Source organism: Protopterus annectens, chromosome 11.part0 (genome assembly GCF_019279795.1).
Source record: "Protopterus annectens isolate FY-2018-M chromosome 11.part0, PAN1.0, whole genome shotgun sequence".
NCBI classification, from domain to species: domain Eukaryota; kingdom Metazoa; phylum Chordata; order Ceratodontiformes; family Protopteridae; genus Protopterus; species Protopterus annectens.
In genome coordinates, this window is record NC_056745.1 from 198,625,201 (window position 1) to 198,647,448 (window position 22,248).

General features: G+C 41.1%; 1 protein-coding gene across 2 annotated transcripts in view; it reads left to right on the plus strand.

Annotated features, from left to right (window-relative positions):
* Positions 1-22,248, plus strand: part of WASHC1 (WASH complex subunit 1) — a 1,004,726-nt gene that overhangs the window by 798,258 nt on the left and 184,220 nt on the right. For both annotated transcript variants that reach the window (XM_044087615.1, XM_044087616.1), the window contains exons 5-6: positions 2,985-3,121; positions 17,303-17,438. In XM_044087615.1, coding sequence (XP_043943550.1) covers positions 2,985-3,121; positions 17,303-17,438 — 273 coding nt within the window. The remainder of the gene's footprint in view (positions 1-2,984; positions 3,122-17,302; positions 17,439-22,248) is intronic.

The following is a 22,248-nucleotide window of genomic DNA, read 5'->3' on the forward strand; positions in this document are numbered from 1 at the left end:
GCTCTTCTTGGAGTTCATGTAGGATGCAGCCTGGGACACCGTCTGGTCCTATTGATGCTGGCTGTGTTTTTTGCTTTGGAGAGGGCGGCTCTTACCTGAGCATCTGAGATGTCAAGGGGGCAGCACTCTGGGATAGATATTTGCCCTTTTGGTGGGGAGGGGAGTTTGCAATGAACCTGTCAGCTAGGATGTTGGCAATGTCTGTGGGTTCAGTGTATTTTTTTTTGTCATTTTGGACTAATTCTGAGCATATCTGGGAATTCCCACCCAGGTTCCTAACATAACTAAAGAAAGCCTTGTGATTATCCTTAGTGTCCTGTGCAATTTTTCTCTCGAAGCTGGCCTTAGATGATTTTATGAGTGCCCATAGTATTTTGCTAATACTGATCAGAGATGCCTTCCCTTTTTGGGATTTTGCTCTATCATGTAGTAGCTTCCTCCTTCTATTGTATAGTTTGTTTATGGCTGGGGTCCACCAGACAGGACGTCTGCCTTTGGAGGATTGGGTCTTGGTTTTATTTGAGATTGCATGATCCATGAATTCCTGAAGGTGTTCATAGAATGCGTTTATAAAGGATTCTGCGGTCTGGGCCATATTTTCCACAGGCTTTGAAGGATTCCACCTCAGTTTTGAGGAGTGTGAAATTTGCTTTAGAGAAGTTTTTCACTGTGGTTTTCTGGGCAGGGGGGTGGGGTCGGGTTGTGAATATCCAGTGAGATTAGTTTATGGTCTGATCTTACCAGTGAGGGATACACTTTTGGTCTGGAGCATAGAGTCCCCATGTTGGTGATGATCAGGTCCAGTATGTTTTCCCCTCTTGTGGGAGTGGTAACAAGTTGTTCCATAGCATTTGAGTTTATAAGTTCTAGGAACCTTTGGGCTAGAGTGTTGGAGCTAGAGTAATGCTCCCAGTCTATGTTTGGGTAGTTGAAGTCGCCCAATATAATGGTGTTTGGAGAGACCTTCATATTTTCCAGTGTTCTCAGGAAGGCCGAGTGGGGTTCCTGGGTTTGGGAGGGTGGTCTGTAGCAGGCTATAAACTGGAAGGTAGTTTTACCCACTGTTAGTTGCACATGGATAGTCTCTGATGCTTCGTGCTGTGCCACCAACCCTCTCTCTCAGCGGAACAACTAGTTTAAGTTCCGCACAGAGCCGAATCCATCACTAAGCGATATAGGCAGTTGCCTAAGGTGCCTTGATTGGGGAGCACACTGTGGCCAGAAAGCTTCAATGATTAAGAATTTAAAATAAATAAATAAAAATTCCACTCATGAGTGCCACTGCAGATGTAAACACATTCTGCACTCACGAGTGGAATTTTTTTTTTTTTTTTTTAATTCTTAATCATTGAAGCTTTCTGTTACAGTGCTGGATCCCGCTCTGTGTATGACTTATGGTTTTAAAAGTGATTTTTGTGGTACCCTCCATCTTTGTGAAGTTGGATTTCAAGGCCATTTTAATTTATTAGTCTTAAAATGGTATAATGTGACCATGTTATGAGTCTGTTTACATTTGTCATTTAGGTTAGCCCGTATGCAGTATTTTACCTCATATTTTCAACATATTTGTTTCTTTACAATAGCATCATTATATTAATAGTCCATACCTCTCAACTGTCCAGATTTTCACAGAATGTCCCAATTTATGCCTCATATTTCTGTTTTGTTCCTCATAAACTTTTGGGATTTCCTGCATATCATTGATAATTGAAGTCCCTAAATAATGGCAGTCATTTGAGTTTCAGACATCAAATCCAAAAAAAAAAAAATGAATGCCAACACAAAACCTTTTATTCTAGTAACTTTGTAAATCTATAAAGGCAATAAATAAAATCTGTTCATATTTTTTGAGCCTTTGTCTCCTCATTTATTTTTGACTTTGTTCAGATTTCTTATCCTAAGAGTTTGAGAAATATCTAATAGTTTGTTTTTTAGATTGTTGTTTGTCCTGAAAGTCAGTTTTGCAGGCATATATAGAATCGGGTAGCATGCTGGTAGTGGTATAATAATTATCATTGCTGGTTAGCAGCCCTTTGTTCTTCAGTCCATTTCCTGGCTGGAGTGTATTCCATGAAGTCCTCATCCCCCTCCCTGCATCTGCATGGGTTTTGCTGGGTATTCTGTTTTCCTCACACATTTGAAAGCATGTGTGTGTGTGTGTGTGTGTGTGTGTGTGTGTGTGTGTAAGAGCATTCTGAGATAAATTGGCACTGAATGCTAGATTAGTCTTTTGCTTCCTCACCACTTTGAAATGAATTCAGTGCTTCTATGGCATATTAAATTACAGTGTTATACTGGAAGATTAGTAGTGAAAATGCCAAACAAATTAGTGAACTTACATTACACTTTACAAATAAAATCTAATTTTAAGTTTTGTTATATGGTGATATGATGTTCATTACCTCACAGCTTCTAGGGTCTTGGAGTTTGTCAGGCTTCTGGCTAGTAGCATGCTTGCGTGCCATCCTTATGTCTTTGGAGTGGGGGTTCTTTCGATACTCTTATGTTCTTCACCCTCCAAAACATGTCAGTTGACTGGCTACTCTAAATTGTTCGGATATATGATATTTGCTGTTGTCCTTGTAGTCTGAGTCATGTTTGAAAAAGTCTGTAACCTCCCAGGAGGATCTGCTCTTCCCTGGTTCACAAATGAGTAAGTAAAAAAAGTGAAACATTTATTTACCCAGTGGTTTTCAAAGTATCACTTTTATATTTGTGTTTATCACCTCATTAGTATGTGTGAGTAACTAAAAGGTTACGTAGCTTTATCATTAAACAGATACATATCTGGGGACAATGTCAGAGGTCAGCTAAGAAGACTTGAGGAGTCAATGTTATGCTTCATTTCAGCTGTATATTCTTTGTGTGCTTTCTGTTCTTGTTTGAGAGTTCACCTGGAAAACATGGGTTTATATAGATGCATCTTAAAAGATTTATTCTTTTTTTTTAAATTCCATATGACTTTTATTGTCCTTTTTCTTTAGGAGAAACTAAAGTGTTTCCCAGTCTGTGTAAGCACAAAGCGACGAGAGGAAGATGAAGCACACGAGGGTCTGGGTGGTTTGCCAAGGAACATCAGCTCTGTCAGCTCCTTGTTACTCTTCAACACCACTGAAAATTTGTATGTACTAAATCTGAAACCACTAAACTGTTCATGTATCTGTTGTTCTGTATAAAATTAAATAACCTTGTATGTGTTTTTTTTTTCAGCCATTTTAATGTTCTTTAGTTATGTAAAAAGTGTTAGAGACTAAAATTTTTTTCATAAAGGTACCAGAAACAAAAGTCTTGCCTCTTCTCAGATAATCCTTTACCTAAGCTATCTGTTCAGTTTACCTACTTTTTATCCATTTCAGGATATTAGGGTGCCAAAGCATATCTTGATTAGCAGCAGGGGTACAGCAAAGAAATAGCCCAGATCTGTTGATGGCCATCACCGGACAAATATTGACACATGGGAGCAATTTAGATTTGCCAGACCACCAGCCAGATTATCTTTGAGGTGTCTTACACAAGTCAAACTCTATGCAAAAACTTAGACGCATCCACATGGAGAAGGTAAACCAAACTCAATAGTGAATGTATCTTAGCTGAAAACTGAAGCAGGGATCAGTCATTGTGAGGCTGTAATGCTACCTGTTGCATTCTGTTGCTGCCTTATCAGGAAAGCGTTAATGAAAGCCTTCTGTTGGGAGCTGTACTAGGAATATCTCTGAAAGCCTTTAACTCTTCTCGTTCAATATGTAAACTATGATTCCCCAGCTGCATGTAGTATTTATATTTCAGAAAACACAGCCTTGCTTGTAACTTTCTTCAGTTATCTCAAACTGTAATCAGTGAAGGGTAAACAGCAAGCAGCTAACTCTGAAGACCCCATGGACCCCTCTATTTACACATTTGTGTTTGTATAGTAATGTAATTTTAGCATGCATAGTTAGTTTATGAGACAGAGTCAGTCCATGGAGTATATTCACCTTGTCATAGGGCAGTCCTGCTTTGCCTAGAACAAATAATTCGAGCCTGGGGTAAATATAATGCTTCAGGGTTTGCAAAGAATCCACTTATGAGGTTTCATGTAGATTTTAAGGAAAAATTCTGAAATGAGTAGCTGAGCAGTCTTTAAACACTGCTAAAGAAGTCTAGTTCTATATGTAAAGCATACACAACAAGGGGCATTAGAAGAGAACATTCTCATTAATTTCTGAACTATGCATCCAGTTCTTCTGTAAGATCTTTAAAGGAGTAAAAACTTGTCCAGCATATCTTATTCTGTTATCAGCAAGCAAGCAAACCACTGCCTCACAGAAATGCAACCAGAGTCAAATGTTCATAGTTCTACCTCATCCTTCATTTAAACAGTGTACACATTCTCCAGATACTGCTATCCTCAGTTAAAGATATCAATCAGCCTGTTTGTTTACCATCACTGGAGCAAGGGTCGGAGGCATACCTCTCAACTATCCCTGATTTTGCCTCATGTTTTTGTTTTGCCCTTGTAAAATGTTTGATTTTCTGGTACTTCACTGAGGTCTGTAATGCCAGATAGTAGAATTCCATACTTCTTAGTGCATGGAAAATGCATGTTGATACAAAAGTTGTTCTATTAAATTGTTAAATGAATCACAGTAATATTTCAAAATTGTCCCTGAGTTTGGGTCTTTGTTCCCCCATTATTTTCAGGTTTTTCCATCTTTTTTTGCACACAGTGTAAATACCCTATTAATTAACGCATGCACATTTTTACATAATATGCAATCCCCATGTGTGGTGCATTTGCTGTTTCGACACTGATTGTTGATATGACCATTTGATAGTTATATGTTTATGCAATGCTAATAAATTAGCTTCACGTTGGACAATCAGTGCTAATATTTAACCTTCAATGATGACATTGTTAAGCTTGCAAATCCAAATATCACAATCTGCTGTTCTATTTAGTCTTCATCTCAAGTTTGATTTAAAATTGCTCCTTAAACAAAAACAATTAAACACACGTTAACTGTTCACACCATAGTTTTCAGGTATTAACTAGTGACCATATTGTTTTATTTCACAGTGTTAACAAGTCTTTACAGTTAGACAAGTAACTTCACAGATGTTCTTCGTGTTTCACTGCTGCAGTTGTAACCATTTGGTTGACCATGCTGTGGTAGCCCTCACTCGGTCCGAATACTGGAGTCAAAGTTTTGTGCATCAGCTGCTGTTGCTTGCTGGATGACGTCAGGTCGTCCGAGCTATAAAGGAGAGCAGGCGAAGCCATTAAATAAGTCTTTCTTGCCATGGAGCCCGTAGCAGAAGCAATTTGCAACAGTGCCAGTAGGCTGTTTCCAGATTTCGAACTTCAGCTGAAAATGTCTAAAGCTAAGTACCCCGTTGGGGAGCCTTCCTTTTTCTTGCACTAACCGATGTCCGAAAAAGTCAATAACTGTCTCGCCTGTGGTAAGCAAATACCACACCAAGACTTCCATTCTTACTGTGTCATTTGCTTAGGCCTAGATCACACCATACCCCGCTGTTGGTTCTGTGCCCTCTTTATTGCTAGAACTATTCTTCATAGAGCTCTGTTTGTAGCCAGATATTTTCTTCTTCCATCTCCAATTACTGATATGATGTCCATCAGTCAGCAAACTGCAGATCTTCCAAAAAAAAAGTAAAGATAAGGATAGAGACAGACCGCATAAAGCCAAGCCATCCGATGACACCACTACTAAAAGGGTCGTTAGTTCTTCGGAATTCAGTGAGGCACTTTCGCAGCCCCTGATGCCCGACTCAATTACTTCGCAGACCTCTACTGAAACCCTTTCAGAGTCCTGAATGCCGCAGAAAACTGCATCATCTAATGAGACTTCAGCTTTCTCTGGCTCGGTTGGGTCCAGAGCCACTACACATGCACCGGCTTCCGAGGATACTGCTCACACTTCGGAATTCACTTCAAGGCCTTCGCCCTCTCTTCCGACTAACACACTGATGGCACAGAGGGATCCTCTTCAGGCCAGACTTACAGCTACTCCAAAGAAAACAGCAAAAAGTCTCCATTCCAGTACTCCTTTCCCTCCTCAAACTAGAATGCTTAAAATGGCAGAGGATCTCATCACTTTCATCTGGAGTAATCAGGCCACACCAGCCAAAAGGAGAAGGGAACCTTTTCCAGATATCCAATCAGAACTCCTCTGTTTTTGAAGAGGAAAATCCCCTTACTGCTTATGAAGACTAAGATGCAGAAGAATCTGTTCCTTCTGCATGAATTCCAGAGGACTTTTCCTTTGGGGAAACCCTCCACACCCTCAGGGAACACTTCCAATGGGAATCAATTGATTTCCCTCAATCCAAGAAAAGTCTAAGAGAGTTTCTGGACCTACCCCAGCACAGGCCTCTGGCCATCCGACCCATCTTGGAGGTGGTAGATGTTTACCAAGAATCCAGCCTTACCCCTGACACCCTTCCACCTGCCCCCAGAAAACCTGACTGGTACTACAGGGTACCTGACTCACATAAATTCCTCTACAGAAATCCTATATCAGATCCAGAGGTGATTATTCAGAGAACTAAGGGAGTTAAGGCTACCTCTGCAAAGAATCCAGAGCCCTGGACAGTTGGGGTAAAAAAGTATATACCTCTGCAACTTTAACTATAAAGGCTCTCAACTGTTAAAATATCAACAGCACAGTTTGGAACTTTTGAAACAGAAAATTTCTGCTTTTCCAGATTTTGCCAACAATAAAGAGGTAACAGAATTACTGCACTCTTCATCTCAGGTGGCAAAGCACTCCTTGCACTGTGGATTTGACACCCTAGAAGCTTCTAGCAGGGCAGCAGTGACAGGATCTGTTATCAGAAGACATGCATGGCCGAAGGAACAACCTCTCCCTGATCAAAGCTAAAGTCATGGATGCACCTCTTGACAAAGACCGGTTGTTCGAACAGAAAACTGAAGAGATGCTTAAAAAGATGGAAGACAAAGCAAAATGACTGTTAAAGATTTTCTTCAAGTACAACCTCCTAGGTTCAGCAGATATTTTCCCTCTAAACACTGGTCCTTTCCTGCACCAAACAGGCAGGCACAGGGCAAAACCCATAAGGACAGGCCCACTAGAACTCAAACTCAGGGACAGCAGAACAAAACAGTGGTCCCCCTCAAACTCTAGAGTAGGGAGTTCAAAAGCAACCCTGTATGGAAAAAACTCTCAATGACTACCTTTTCCGTCTCTGCCTGCCTCCACCGTACCAAAAGCTATGAGGATGGCTATCTCTATGCAAAGAAAATTAGAATTCTATAACAACAGTTCAGTTTGTCTTAAAAATCATTGCTCAGGGGTACAAATTAAATTTCCAAGAACTACCACCTCCAAGAGCGTACCCAGACCTATCTCCAAACCAGTGGGTAGAAGCACTAACACAAGTGCAAAACCTAATATCCCTAAAGCCTGTAAAACATGTACCTCCAGAACAAGTTGCAAAAGGATTCTATTCCAGACTATTCCTTGTTCCCAGGAAAGAGGGGACTTTGCGTCATATCCTGGGCCTATCCTTTCTCAATACCTTCCTGGTAATCCCAAAATTCAGAATGCTTACCTTACAACAGCTTCTACCAATGCTGCCAAACAAAGCTTGGATGGTCACCTTAGACCTAAAGGATGCTTACCTGCACATCACAATAAGGGAATCATGCAGAAAATTCCTGTGCTTCAGAGCAGGCTCACTACACTTTCAATTCTTTGCTCTGCCCTTTGGCTTATCTACTGTTCCCGGGGTATTTACCAAATGCCTAGCTCCTGCCATTGCCTTTTGCAGGCAAAACAATGTACAGATTTACCCTTACCTGGATGACTGTCTCTTCCAGGCAGACTGCAAGGAACTGCTCCTGCAGCACCTCTCATGTGTATAAACCCTACTCGCCTCTCTGAGGTTCACTGTCAATGAAAGGAAATCAAAACAAAAACAGACACCTACCAGGAAAATCATATTTCTGGGAGCCTTACTGGACACAGAACAGCAAGGGTCTATATTACATTCTCGAAAACCGACAATGTCAAATCTGACATTGTCAACACGAGAATAGCAAAACTGCAGAACATCGAACAAGTAAATGGAAATCTCCTTAAGGGGAGATTTCTGTTTACTTCAATGTAGTGCGGTCTTGGAGTTGGTATATTTAAGTAGCGGGAGGGGTGCAGGGGGGCTTGCTCCCCTGCCTACACCCTTTTATTTTTTTTTTCTGAACATTCGATGTTTTAACAGTTCGATCACTGAAGGGTCGACCTTTAGTGATTCAAACTGTTAAATATTCGATGTTCTAATATAGACCCGAACAGCAAATGGCCTATCTGTCCCCAGAAAAACAAAGTTTCCTACCAAAATACTTCAATACTCTGGCCTCCCAAACCCAGCTTTCTGCCAGGAAGTTTCTACAAGCTCTAGGGTACATGGCCTCATGCATCCTCCTGGTACCTCTGGCCAGACTACACATGAGGAAAATTCACGGTTACCTAAAGAACCTATGATATCAACACTCACAACCTCTGGACACCTCCCTGCCTGTGTTCCCTTGCATAAGATCTGAGTTTCTCTGGTGGGCCCAGCCCTGTGCTCTGAACAAGGGACTTCCATTAACCATCCGTCCTTTAGACCATACCATAACTACCAATACTTCAGACATAGCCTGGGGCGCCCACCTAGAAGGCAGATGCGCCCAAGGTCTCTGGGATGCACAAATACTACCCTTGCACATCAACCAAAAGGAAGTGATAGCAGTACAAAGCTCTCTGGCATCCTTCAAACCCTACCTCAAACCAGGGGTTCTTTTCATAAAAACAGACAACACCACAGCCATGTGGTACTTCAGCAAACAGGGAGGGACTCTATCTTACCCCCTGTGCAGACTAGCCATGAACCTGTGGCTAGCAGCCTCATCCATGGGGACTACATCTTATAGCCCAATACCTACCGGCGTCAACACCTTGGCAGACCACATAAGCAGAAACCTGCTGGACCCACATGAATGGCAAATCCACAGAGACATTTTTCTGCAAATTACCCCCACATGGGGGACCCCCAGGTTGACCTCTTTGCTTCTCAATTAAATCACCAAGTACAGCAATTCTGCACCAGGTAGTGCCATCACCTGGCCTGGAAGCTCGATGCCCTGACCTTCCCTTGGAATACCCTCTTTGTGTATGCATTCCCACCTCTACCTCTCATTCCAAAAGTATTACTCAAGATAAGGGAGGAAAAACCAAGAGCAGTACTCATTGCCCCAGATTGGCCCAGACAGCATTGGTACCCCCTGCTGCGCAGCCTATCTCACCAGCCCCCCTTGCAGCTACCGCTGATACCTCACCTGCTATCCATGGTGGGGGGGGACAGTGCTGTACCCAGACCTTCAGACACTCAAGCTCCCAGCATGGCTTATTCCACCAAAACCAGCAAGGAATCTATGCTAAGCAAGCAAGTCCTTGACATCATCACAGAAGCCAAGGCCCAGCACCAGAAAATCTTATGCTGGAAAATGGAAAAGATTCTGCTCCTGGAGCCAGTCCAAGGGGACAGACATACATCTGCTCTCCATTCTTCTTATTCTAGATTATCTTGCTGAGCTTCTTCATAAGGGTCTCACCTTCTCCTCCATAAAGATCCATACCTCTGCCATCTCGGCACACTTTGATACAGAACAGCCATTGTTTTCGCACCCTCTAATCAAACAATTCCTTAGAGGAGCCTCTAATATCAGACCTCCCAGAAGACAGCCCACCCCAGCCTGGGACATGAACTATGTTTTAGAAAAGCTTACTCTGCCTCCCTTCGAGCCAGCAGCATCCTCAGAACTAAAGTGCCTCTCTTGGAAGACTGCCTTTCTCCTGGCTATTACTTCACCAGGAGAGTGTCAGTGCTTCAAGCCTTAATAGCCATGAGCCATTCATCATCTTCCATGCAGACAGGGACTACCTGAGAACCAATCCCTCCTTCATGCCAAAGGTGGCTTCGGATGTTACCCTCAACCAAGCCATCCACATGCCCACCTTCTTCCCTAACCCTCAGAACAAGGGGGAAAGGATACTGCATTCTTTGGATGTGCACAGGCAACTCAGATTTTATCTGGATCATACAAAGTCATTCAGAAAAACTGACCAGCTCTTGGTCAGCTTTAAAACAGGGGCACAGGGGAAACCAATATCCAAACAGACCATTTCCAAATGGATAGCACAATGCATCCAATTTTGCTACTCCTATCATGGAAAACCACTCTCTAGGACCATCAGAATCCATTCCACTAGGGCAACTTCTACTTCCACAGCATTCCTTAGAGGGGTACCCACCAAGGACATCCTGGAAGCTGCCACATGGACTTCAGTCCACACCTTCACCAATCATTACCATCTGAACCTATTCTCAAAAGCTAGAGCTGGGTTTGCCTCTGCAGTTCTGCAGGGCATGCTCACCCAATCTCAAGTTTCTAATAACCTTCCACCCTTCTCCTCAGCTTTGGGAATCTTCCCAATGGTTAAGACTGCAGCAGTGAAACATGAAGAACATAGTACAGTTGTGTACACTCACCATAAATGTAGATGTTTGAGTGTGTCAGTCATGCTTTCCCTCCTTCCTTCCCACTGATATCTGCTTTCCTTAGAGAGAGAGGCATATTTCTATGGGGGGTCTCTGACCCTAGGACTACTAATAATTATTAAATTGGACTTCTTTGGTTGGTTAAGGCAAGAAAAACTGAGGTAATGGCATCGCCTGCTCTCCTTTATAGCTTGGATGACCTGACGTCATCCAGCAAGCAAAGCAGCCGACACACAAATCCTTGACTCTGGTATTTGGACTGACTGAGGGCTACCACAGCATGCATAACCCAATAGTTAGGACTGCAGCTGTGAACACAGTGGAACATCTACATTTATGGTGAGTGTACACAACTGTACTTCTTGCAATCTACTTCATTAAATAGATATGCATTTTTGGTCTTTTGCTACATGTCAAATGGCCTCTTCGAGCTCAGTTTGCATTACAGAGTCCAGTACAGCCCATTTTTACTTTGAACGTCTGTATCGTATTGTTATTAGTTCTCAGCTCCATATTTTTATTTATTTATTTTGACATTTGTTAGCCAGGTATGTCTGACTGCGCAGTAGTCCACTTTCAGTGGAGGCCTGGGGAAAAAGCTGTTTATAATCATCTTTTCACCTCTTACTAATGATTTGTTTTTGGTTTCCCATTTTTTAGTTATAGCTGTTGCAGCCAGTATCAACACTAAAGACAACAACACTTTCACCTCTTTGAGGCATATTATTTTACGCCAACTCAATAAAAACATCTCTATACTGAGGTTAAATTATATTCCAAATGTTAGACTTGGCTTACTATTCGTGTATTTTTTGTACTGAAGCAGCTCTGTGCATTTCTAAAATATATGCTTTGAAGAACATCTTGCTGAACAATAGCATCTCCAACATATGGTTCTTGTTTGCATGAAGAGTTTTTTGAGTCTGGTAGGAATATATAAATATTTTGCAAACATTTCCACACAAAAGTTCTAAATTTTCTCAGTTTACTTGTTTCCTCCACTGATCGTCAGTATTGGGTGCTGGTTACCTTATTGAATATTCAGGTGCTGGCAAAGTGAGCATTTTGTTTCTGTAGAAAAGTTTGTTTTAATAAATGGCTGTGCTTCCAAATGCCTAGTTTGCTGGAAAATGTAGAAGTAACTGAATTTGTATTAGTTTAGTTGTGGGAATGTGTGTGTGTGTGTGTGTGTGTGTGTGTGTGTGTGTGCGCACCCGCATACGCAAGTGTTTGCAGGTTAAGGCTAGGTAAGAAAAAAGAAAGTGTTCTTGTTGTGTATTTTTTTTGGATATGTATATGTAGTGTTTCTGAATCTCTTGTGTGGTGCCACTGCTCAGGAAAGTGTTTTTCTTAAGATAGTTTGGAAGGTTGGGGTTGGGGTTAGGGGCAGGAGCAGGGTTAGGGTTAGTATACATATGCATAGAGGTGCAGGTGAATTTACTGATGTCCATTTCTTAAGTAATCTGGTTGTACACGGAGACCTGATCAAACCATCTAAATGTCTTTTTTTTGTTGTATTCATGTGACACAGTTTTGTTACTGTTTAGAAGTTAACATTAATCCTGATTACTGATGGCAAAGTGTACTACTTTATCAGATCTGAATAATGGTCTTAATGTAAAGTTTACTTTCCATGACATATAAGAGCTGCTGTACTTTTTACATCATAGGAGGTTATTAGGCTAATGGTCCTAGAGCCCTTACAAGCCTAGCCAAGTTCAACACTTGTTCCCAAGAGTGTCCATTTAAAGCAGATGCTAAAATCAGCATCTATTGCCCCGTCTAAGAGGGACACAGATGGAACCCCCGGGGTGAATTTCTAATTACCCATGCAGTCATCCAAAGGGTACTTAAATAGGGTTAGCGAGGCGCTCTGTTTAATATAAATTGGAAGTCTGTTCCAAAGGTGAGGCAACCTCTGGAAGCAAATCCGTCCCTCCAGCAGGTTCTGTTTGATGTTGCGTACCAGGTTAAGGTACTTAGAGTGAGTGAGCTGAGTGCCGTTTGACTTGCGAATGTGCAGCATTTCCATTAAAGCAGGGTCAGAGATTGCCTTATATGCAAGGCACAGGTCACCTCAGAGTAGTCTGTATGACACAGAGTAAAGTGACAATGATTTCAGTCTGTCCACATATCACAGATGCTGGAGACCTTGAATGTTCTTTGTAAGGAACTTTTGTGGTCTCTTCAGTTGTTGCAGGTGCTTGGAAAGGCATATACCAAAGGGAGCGTTGTACTCTAATATTGGCCTGATGAGGGAAGAATACTGCAGGGTTATACCCTCTTTTTCTCTGGAGGCAATGCCCTTACTTATGAGATGAGCTATATAAAATATAATTCGTAACACTGTAGAGACATGGTGATCAAAGGTGCAAGGTTGTTGTCAGTCTCTGTTGTAAGTCACTGATTTTTTCCTTTTACTTTTTAATACATAGCAGCACACATGATTGGACTATGTTTTTTTAAATTAATATGTTGGAGGGGTGATACATCAGTAGAGTCAAGATAGGCATTTTCCAAATTTTTGACACGCCAAGCCCAAAAGGTTCACCATCATTGGTTTAGGGTATTGCTATTGATGTGGTAGTTTGCAGGAACATCACCCTTGCTAAAGAGGATGATAATGCATTTTCTTGCATTTAGTTTAAGACCATGACTTTGGCACCAATCATTAGTCTGATTAAGTCCCTTTTGCAGGATGTTGACATCATTTGGGGACTTGGTAACCATTCCCAGTTTGCAGTCATCAGCAAACTTTGTCAGCCACAGACCTTTAGTTTTTGCCTGGACTTTGGAGAAGTAGATTCCGAACAGTAGGTGTTCCAGAAATGATCCCTGTGGAACACCACTGGTTACAGGTCTGTTGGAGGAGTTAGTAGAATCCCCTATTTTGACTGTACGAGTTAGTTTGCGACCCACCTAACAGTATATGGGTCGATACCCAACTGGATGAGTTCAGCAATGATGCCAGAGTAGGAGGTTGTGTCAGAGGTCTTGGCGAAGTTAACATAGGCTGCATACACAAGCATCGAGCAGTTACAGTTTCAAGCTTTATTACTGTTTTATTACAGGAATCATATTATTTAATGTAAGTTATTAATCAGATGTACTTTGCATTTTTCACTTTCTTCCCAGTACTTGTATCCCTTTTTAAAGAAAACTATGTTTATTAAATGTTTTTGATTTAAAACTTGTACTTCTCTTTTTTGTGTAATTTATTAACTTCTTTATTTGGAAAGGTTAGTAAACATATACATTTAGTATTAATAGAACTGTTACAATATGTTTTACTATGGTACACATAAGAGGATTTACATACCGTATTCATCCTTCCCTCTGGGAGATTTTGGCTTAAAGATCCAAAAAGAATTTGCAGCAACGCAGGTTATATAAGGGAGCGTCACAACTAATTATGTCAGTCCACACCCAAAGTGAGACCCACATTGATACCACAAAGGGAATAATCCATTGCTTTTACCGTTTTTGACCAGGAGAAGACACCAGTAGAGTAGATACAACGCAGACTTTTAACAGATTTATTACATTTTTACATTGTAGACAATGACATAGGTACACATAAATTAAATTTTTCATGCATTATACATATGTTTTCTGTTTAATAAATTTAATTTCACACTAACATTGCATAAATTGCTCAATTCCTACTTTTCCTTAAATCTCACTATTTTTCCTGAGCATTATTCTGCATGAATTGTTCCCACAAATTATATTTATTCCTGTGTAGTTTGTTCTTTCTCTTTCTAAAGAGCCCGTCTTTGTTCAGTTCTTTTATCTCATTTACAATATTCAGTAATTCATTTGCAGTTTGTTTAGATTTTGAAATCCAGTATCTGTTTCTTTTTCTTTTTTCAGCCAACAGCTATAAATTTAGCAGGGCCTTAAAATGTGTGGACAAGTCAGATCCTATATCCCAGTTTAAAAAGAATTAGTAACAACCATTTGCTGTCCCAGCATTTCTGACAAAGTACTCTGTAGGGAGTTTTTAAAGTATGCCAACTCATTATATTATGGAAAAAAACTGTCATTACTACCTGTCTTTGTTCCATTACATCACCACTTGCTATCTACCGGAGTTAACATTTTCTGAAGTCTGCTTGAGGTGTAAAAATACCTATACACAGACACTTACAAGCAAAAATCCTAAACTTTGTGAATATTATTGCATACTTGCGAGATGTACAGATGTCCTCCTATTGTTTTTTGGTTTATTGCCTTTTGAATCTCTTTCCAGTCTTTTGTAATCACCTCTGATTGATTCTTACAGTTATTATGCAATATTTTATGTACCCAACTAATTACCCCTTTTTTAACAGTAGCTTCTGTTTTAGGCTGGACTAAAAGTCTGCCAGAGTCAGTCTTTCGTTTAATAATCCCATCTCCCTTCTCTTTGTCTGTACTGTATCATTCTGTGGTTAATTTGTAGACCAAACTTCTGCTTAGCTCATCTCACTCTATTACCTTTCTCTCTCTGTGCACCAACTGCATTGTGTGAACTCATCCCTAACTACATTGCATAAAAACGCATACATTACCATGCTGTCCACCATAGACATAATTATATGTATAGGTATTGTAGATGCATATGTCATTAGGTGTTGAAATCAAAGCACCTCATGTATGTGAGTGCATACATAATGCCCACAAACACACACAATGATCCATATGTGTGTGCAGTTGTGAGTCTGTGTGTGAGAATCCTGCATTGTTATTGTTTGGTAACGTGCACCTGTCAGGATTAAGCAGCACAGTTCACAAAGCTGCCACCCTGCATGGATCACATCAGCCATGCCTTCATATTAAGCACCATTTTCATCTCATTATGGACTAGTTCTTGACTTATGTCACTGTGCTAATATACTTTTAAGACTTTGTTGGTCTTTTCTATAGGGACAGCAGCCCACACTTTGATTTAGAACAGCTACAGAGGGGCTGGGCTGCAGAAGTACTGGTGACAGTTATGGGAATGAATTACGTTTTTGAGGATTTGAGGTGAAAACTGTTTTTTGCTAATGGTTAGTACAGAAAAGGGAGTGATTATATTGGTGTATTCGCTAACATTTGCTACAAGCTAAATGTTCTCATTGAGCAGCTCACTCAAATTTTGCCAAGGCTTTTCCCCCATCAAGCCATTATTCTGCTCAGTAACACTGATTTTTCTGCCTCTGTTAATTGGAGAGAAAAAATCAATTGGTGAGAGTTGGGGGTGCTGATTTGGCAGCTTGCAACCAATGGCAATTTAGCACAACTTCTTATTTTAACTACTGATTGGAAAAATGTTGTATTACTGTACTGACTAGTCAGGTGTTTTGTAATGGTCTTTAGGCACAACTCCAATACTTTTCTAGTCAAGGATTACATATTTGTTTTCCCCTAAGCAGAAAACTGATACTATTGCTCAAACTAATTGCTTACCACACCAGTTTAGAATACTTTATTGTAAGTCAAAAGCCTCCACACCTGTCCAACACACTCCCAAACAACGTGTTCTACAAGACCCTTACACTGATGGATTGAATCACATTATTTCCACATAATCCATAATGCAGCAAGACAAATGAGAAATTTGATATTTACCCCTATACCCCATCAATACTTTGTATCTGTTGGCATACCGATATAAAATTTAACTGTGAAATTGTATTTTAGATCTGATGAAGTCTTTGAGAACTATAAGGCAAAATTGCTTATCCGGTATTTGTCTACATATGCTGTTTTTGCAGTAAGACCATCTTTTTACAATGTAGAAGAATTAATAGCATCACTGTTGCCTCATTTATTGTTGGCAGCAGTAAAATTAATGTTAGATATCCTCTTTTGACAATATTCTTTTGTTTCTTCATTTGTTGCTAGGTATGTGTATAAAACTGGACATACTTATGGCTGGCCACAAACTGTACAATGAAATATGTGTACAGTCCTTTTTGATGGATAGTGACTGTTCAAGTAATATGCATTTAAGGATTTCCTTGTAGGTTGAGTTGCTTTATACTGACACTGGCTTATATCCATCTTACTATACCCTGGCTGAGAGATGTAATGCCCTATGGTAATTGCATTATCAATGTTGTTCATGATCATCTACATACATACATATGCCCATCATAGATCTAATCCAGCCCTGGAGTTAATTTTTGTTGTGAATCTGGAATTTTTCTTTATGATTATCCATGCACTAACCTTATGGACATCTGCTGTCTGTATGAATATCACACCAATAATTTTCACTTTGTTCCCTTCTCTGCCTTCTTCTCTTTCTGTGTAGTATATTGAATAGACATTGGAAAAGGTTTTGGCATCAAATCTTGTTCTTCCATCAAGAATGATGGTGTAATCTTTAGAGTAACCCTGCTGTTCTATTTTCTGCTTCTTTTCTGCTTAATAAAAAGGCACAGAGTTTGAATGGATAGTGTTCTGTGAATAAAAAAATGCATCGGTAGTGAAGGGTGAAATGTCTACAAAGTTCAGAAATTATTAAAGGACCATCATTTTTATAATTTCTCATTAATGCAGATAAATCATATATTTATTTTTTGACTTTTCCCTAGTTGTTTTAATTGATATGTCACTGTACATTTGTGATACAGTTAAGTATGCTGCACTGACTAGGGTAACTAGCAGCTTTTGTATTAGACGTCATCATGACTGAGTTTGTGCTATCCTAGATATTTACCTTTAAGTTACTGACAGTCCTTCATAGGTGTTTTTTTTGTATACCCTGAAGGTACAAAAAGTATGTATTCCTGGATCCTCTTGCGGGAGCAGTCACAAAAACTCACACAACCTTGGAGACAGAAAAAGATCAGAAACCTTTTGATGCCCCTCTGTCTATAACCAAGAGGGATCAACTGGAAAGACAGGTAAACAGGAAATTTGATTTATTTTTTTATTTACTTGCTTACTGTTTGTTGATTAGGAGTGTCCTGCTGGGACCCATTTACAGGGGAGGCCTGAGGAGAAAAGCTTCAACCTGCAATACAGAGTAAGTTCAAAATACTTTAAATTATCCGTTTGGAAAATACATACAGAGTGTAGTATATATATGCAGGTGAAGTAGAACAGTAAACAGCGTATTGGCTAGCTTTATAGACTAGTCTATCTATGAGGTGTATAGCATAAGAATAGCAGTTGTTGACAATTGCAGCTTTGCTAATGACGGTATGCACCTGTTCCTTCTAGACTTTCAGTTATTGGCTAAAACCTTGTCCACCTCATAGTGCCTTTTTAGGCACATCCAACCTGGTAAACCTTCCAGCATAGCTGAAACCTATGCAGGATAATCTAAATGTGTTAATACTCAATGCCAGGAGTCTAAACAAGAAACTCCTTTCCCTCTAATCTGTCTTACCCTGGTGAATATAGATGTCTATTAATTTACTGAGATGTGGTTTAAAGCCAGAAAGAGCACTGCAAGGCTATAATGTCTTCCATATATTTGACGGGTGGCCGCGGTGGTACAGCGGTTAGCGTTGCCGCCTCACAGTAAGGGGTTCTCCAGTTCGATCCTCGGCTGGGGTGCCTTCTGTGCGGAGTCAGCATGTCCTCCCTGTAGTCGCGTGGGTTTCCTCCAGGTGCTCTGGTTTCCACTCACATCCCAAAGACTTGCTGTAGGTGGATTGGACTCTCTAAATTGGCCCTAGGCATGAGTGCGTGCATGTGTGTGCCTTCTTTGGAAGGTTGAGCACTGGGCTGGCAACTCAACACTGTAAAACTCCACTGCCAATCATGAGCGGACGGGTGATCTGCTGTGGTGACCCCTAACCGGGAAAGCCAGAAGAAGAAGAACTGCACAAGAAGGGATAAAGGGTGGTATAGTCTCAATTTACATCAAACATAAACACACATCAAGGCTGGTCATATATAATGATGCGCTTGAGTGTTTCTGTGTCCAGTTTACCATCAGCAAAGTCCTGTACCCTATATTGGTAAGCTGTAGATCCCACTCTGTGACCCGTGAAGCCCATACCACATACTTAAACATACTGGAGACTTTCCTCATTTAACCCAATACCAAATTTATGGACAACTACTCCAATAAAAACTAGGAATCATGCATAACTTCAAATGTGCAGGCCCAAATATTCTTGGACTTTTATTAACACAAACACTCTAGACCAGTGTGACGTCCCTCCTCTGGGCTAGTAATCAAGGAGCCTCAATCTTCACCACTGACACTGGTGGGGAACATTCACTTAGAACAAAAATGAATGCACACAGTATTTTCAGATGCAGCTCTCTGCACCAAGCACAGTTTCCTTTAAGAGCACACAGGGGGCGCCCTCCAGTCCTGGGGCTGGGTTTTCCTCTGCAAGCCCCAAATAAGACTCCACCTTTCTCACTGCAGAAATCAGTGGTCTGTGTCCCTGTTCCAAGTAACTGATGCACATAATCCTTGAGGTTTGATTTTTACACACTCACCTGGGAAAGGCTGACACAGATTTACCTGCTGTACCACCTCCATCCAGACTATAAGGTAGATTCACTGCTACCAGCCAGCTACTTTAAGGCTTTTACCAGGGTACCCAATTACTCTTAGTAAAATTAATACGTTGCACGACAGTGCAGTGGTGCAGCGGTAGCATTGTCGCTTCTCAGCAAGAGGTTCTCTGGTTTGATTCTTGGCTGGGGTGCCTTCTATGTGGAGTCTACATCTCATCCCTGCATTCATGTGAGTTTCCTGTGGATCCTCCGGTTTCCTCCCACGTTACAAAGACATGCATCTGGAGCATTTCTCCCCGGGCCTCCCCTGAAAATTCCCTTCATTCCAAGTCGTACTTTCCCGGTTAACAAATGCTAAATAAATAAAAATAAAAAATAATACTTATACAAATGGTAGTATTAACCAAACAGCAAGACTTTCAGGAGCATGAAGCCACAGTGTCACCAAATAAATACAATATCAAAGGGTAAAATATTTTCTAAAAGACCAGCCACAATGGAATACTTAGATATATCTAATAATGAATAGTAAAATCAAAAACATGAAAATATTGAATATCTATTTACAATAAACACCAGAGTTTCAATTCACAGGAAAAATTAAAAATAACACAGATAGAACAAATCAGACAGATACAGAAAAACAATACTTAACTAGTCTCACTGTATTTTCCTAGCTGACTGAAGAATTACTATTCCCTAATTACTTACTAAAGCAAGGCAAGATGAAGTGGGTGAGTGGTCTTGTCATTTCCAAAACAGAGTGCTGAGTGTCATCTGTCACATCTCTCACTAGTATTTAAATACAATTTCAGTGCTGGCTACAGAATGACATCACATTTGATCACCTGATTTTGTGGTTCCCAAACTAACCCCTTGACTAGAAGCTGAGCCAGGATCTAGCACAGATATATCACAATACACACCTAGGACTTTGCTAAAGCTTATTCCACCATCTGGAGACTGTAAAACAATTCTAGCCCTTTCATCCTTCCTGCAGAGACTAACCAGCCATTCTCTGGCACCCCAGGGTAGCAATTAGTCCACCACTGAGGACAATAAGAGTAGGATCCCAGCCCATACATTGCATCTCTGGTGGCATTAAGCCAGTGAGATAAAATCTTTATGGCCTAAACCTAGTCATTTAATTTCAAGTTATTTTTCTTAAGGTTAACTGAGTTGAGCTTAACCCCTTCCCTTCCAGCATCCTCTGTTAACATGTATACACTTCCTCAGTTGCAGTACAGTCTGACATACGTGTATATTTCTTTTCTCTCCAGCAGGACCCACTGTTGTTACATTCTTAACACATACAATTTTAACACAAGCATCAGTACAAATACTTTTGATAGCCAAATGACATACAATTCTTTACAAAACTCCAGCCAGTTTTGCTGGCATGTGTTACACATGCATTGCCTTGTTCTCTCTGGCACAGCTGGAACTACCCCACATCATCACATCTCTTCCCCCTTTGAAGACTCAAGCTAGTTTTTCAAGTGTCCCTTGAGAAACATTGCTTGAGAGAAATGAGCCTATCTGGGAATACATTAACCCATACCCTGTCTTGAGAGCCCATCTTCATTGGCATTGCTGACCCCACTAAATTGCTGTGCTGTCATGTCATATGCCTGCAACCCTAGGCTCCACCTTAGTAACTTGGTATTTTGCTGGCTGGCTCAATTTAGCCATGTTAACGGATTTGGTTTGTGAATTTTCTTCCTTACAGATAGGGTTGATGTTTTTGCAGTGCTCGTACTATGGCTAGACATTCCTTTTCTACAGCTGCATAACATTCCTCCCTGGGTTGGAGTCTATAGCTCAGATATACAACAGGGTGCTCTTCTCCCTCTGAGGAAACCTGGCTGAGTAAAAACCCCACCCCATAGTTTAAAGCATCCACCTGCACAATAAATTATTTGCTGTAATCTGGACTGCTTAGTACAGGGGGTCCTCCCAAAGCCCCTTTAAGCTTTAGGAATGCCTGCTCACAGGCTCGCACGACCTTATCTGGCCTGTTTTTCCTTGTCAGGTCTGTGAAGTGAACAGCTGTTGTACTTTAATTGGAAACCAATTTTCTTTAGTACCCCTCTGTTCCCAAGAATGCCCTCACCTGTTTTTGGTAACAGGGGCAGGCCATCCCTGAATAGCTTCCACTTTGGCAGGTTCTGACCTGATCTTACCACTCTCCACTCTGTGTCCCAGGTAGGAGACCTATGCCATACCCACCTGACATTTACTGGGTTTAATGGTCTAGCCTGCCCTTTGCAGCCTGACCAGGACCTCCCTGACATGCTGAAGGTGCTCTTGCCAGGAATGGCTGAAGATGGCAATATCGTCCAGGTAAGCAAGGGCATAATTTCCTTCTCCTGCTAGGATATGCTGTACCAGACTCTGGAAGCTTGCTGAGGCATTTTTCATTCCAAAGGACATCTTCATGAACTTGTATAATCCAAAAGGAGTCACAAAGACTGACCTCTCTCTAGTAGAGGGAGTCAAGTGCACTTTCTAGTAGCCCCAGATCAATAGTGCTCAGATACTTAGCCTCACCCAACTGCTCTAAGGCTTCATCTGTCCTAGGCTTGTGGTAAGAATCTGACTCTGTGTGAATGTTTAGTTTTCTGAAGTTCACATAGAACCTGGTGCTGCCATCCTTCTTTGGTACCAGCACCACTTGGGGAGGAAAGGGGACTGTTGGACTCCTGGATTATTCCCAGTTCCAACATTTCCTGTATCTCTTCCCTTAGAGTCTGTTTGACTCACTGAGGCACCCTGTAAGGGTTCTGTTTGATAGGTCTTTGGTTTCCTGTATCCACATGGTGCTGCACCAGGTGGGTGTACCCAGGCTTCCCAGTGAACATGTCCCCAAATGCCTGTAACAATGCTCGGATTTCTTGAACCTGAGTAGGGGATAGCTGCCAGGGCATTGCTATCCCTTCCACTGAGGTGTCAGTCCAAGCCTCACTGAGGACATCAGTCACCAGATTCCCCACAGACTCCTCCTGCCACCCACTGCACATAATTAGCACAATGTCCTCCCTAAAATGGTAAGGCTTCATCAAGTTAACATGGTACAGGTTGTGCCCCTGCCTCTTGCCTAGCAGTTCTACCATGTATTTAACATCATTGATCTTCCTTACCACTTTGAAGGGTTCTTCCCAAGCTGCCTGTAGCTTATTATGTCTGACAGGAACGAGCACCATAACCTGCGCTCCCAAAACATACTCTCGG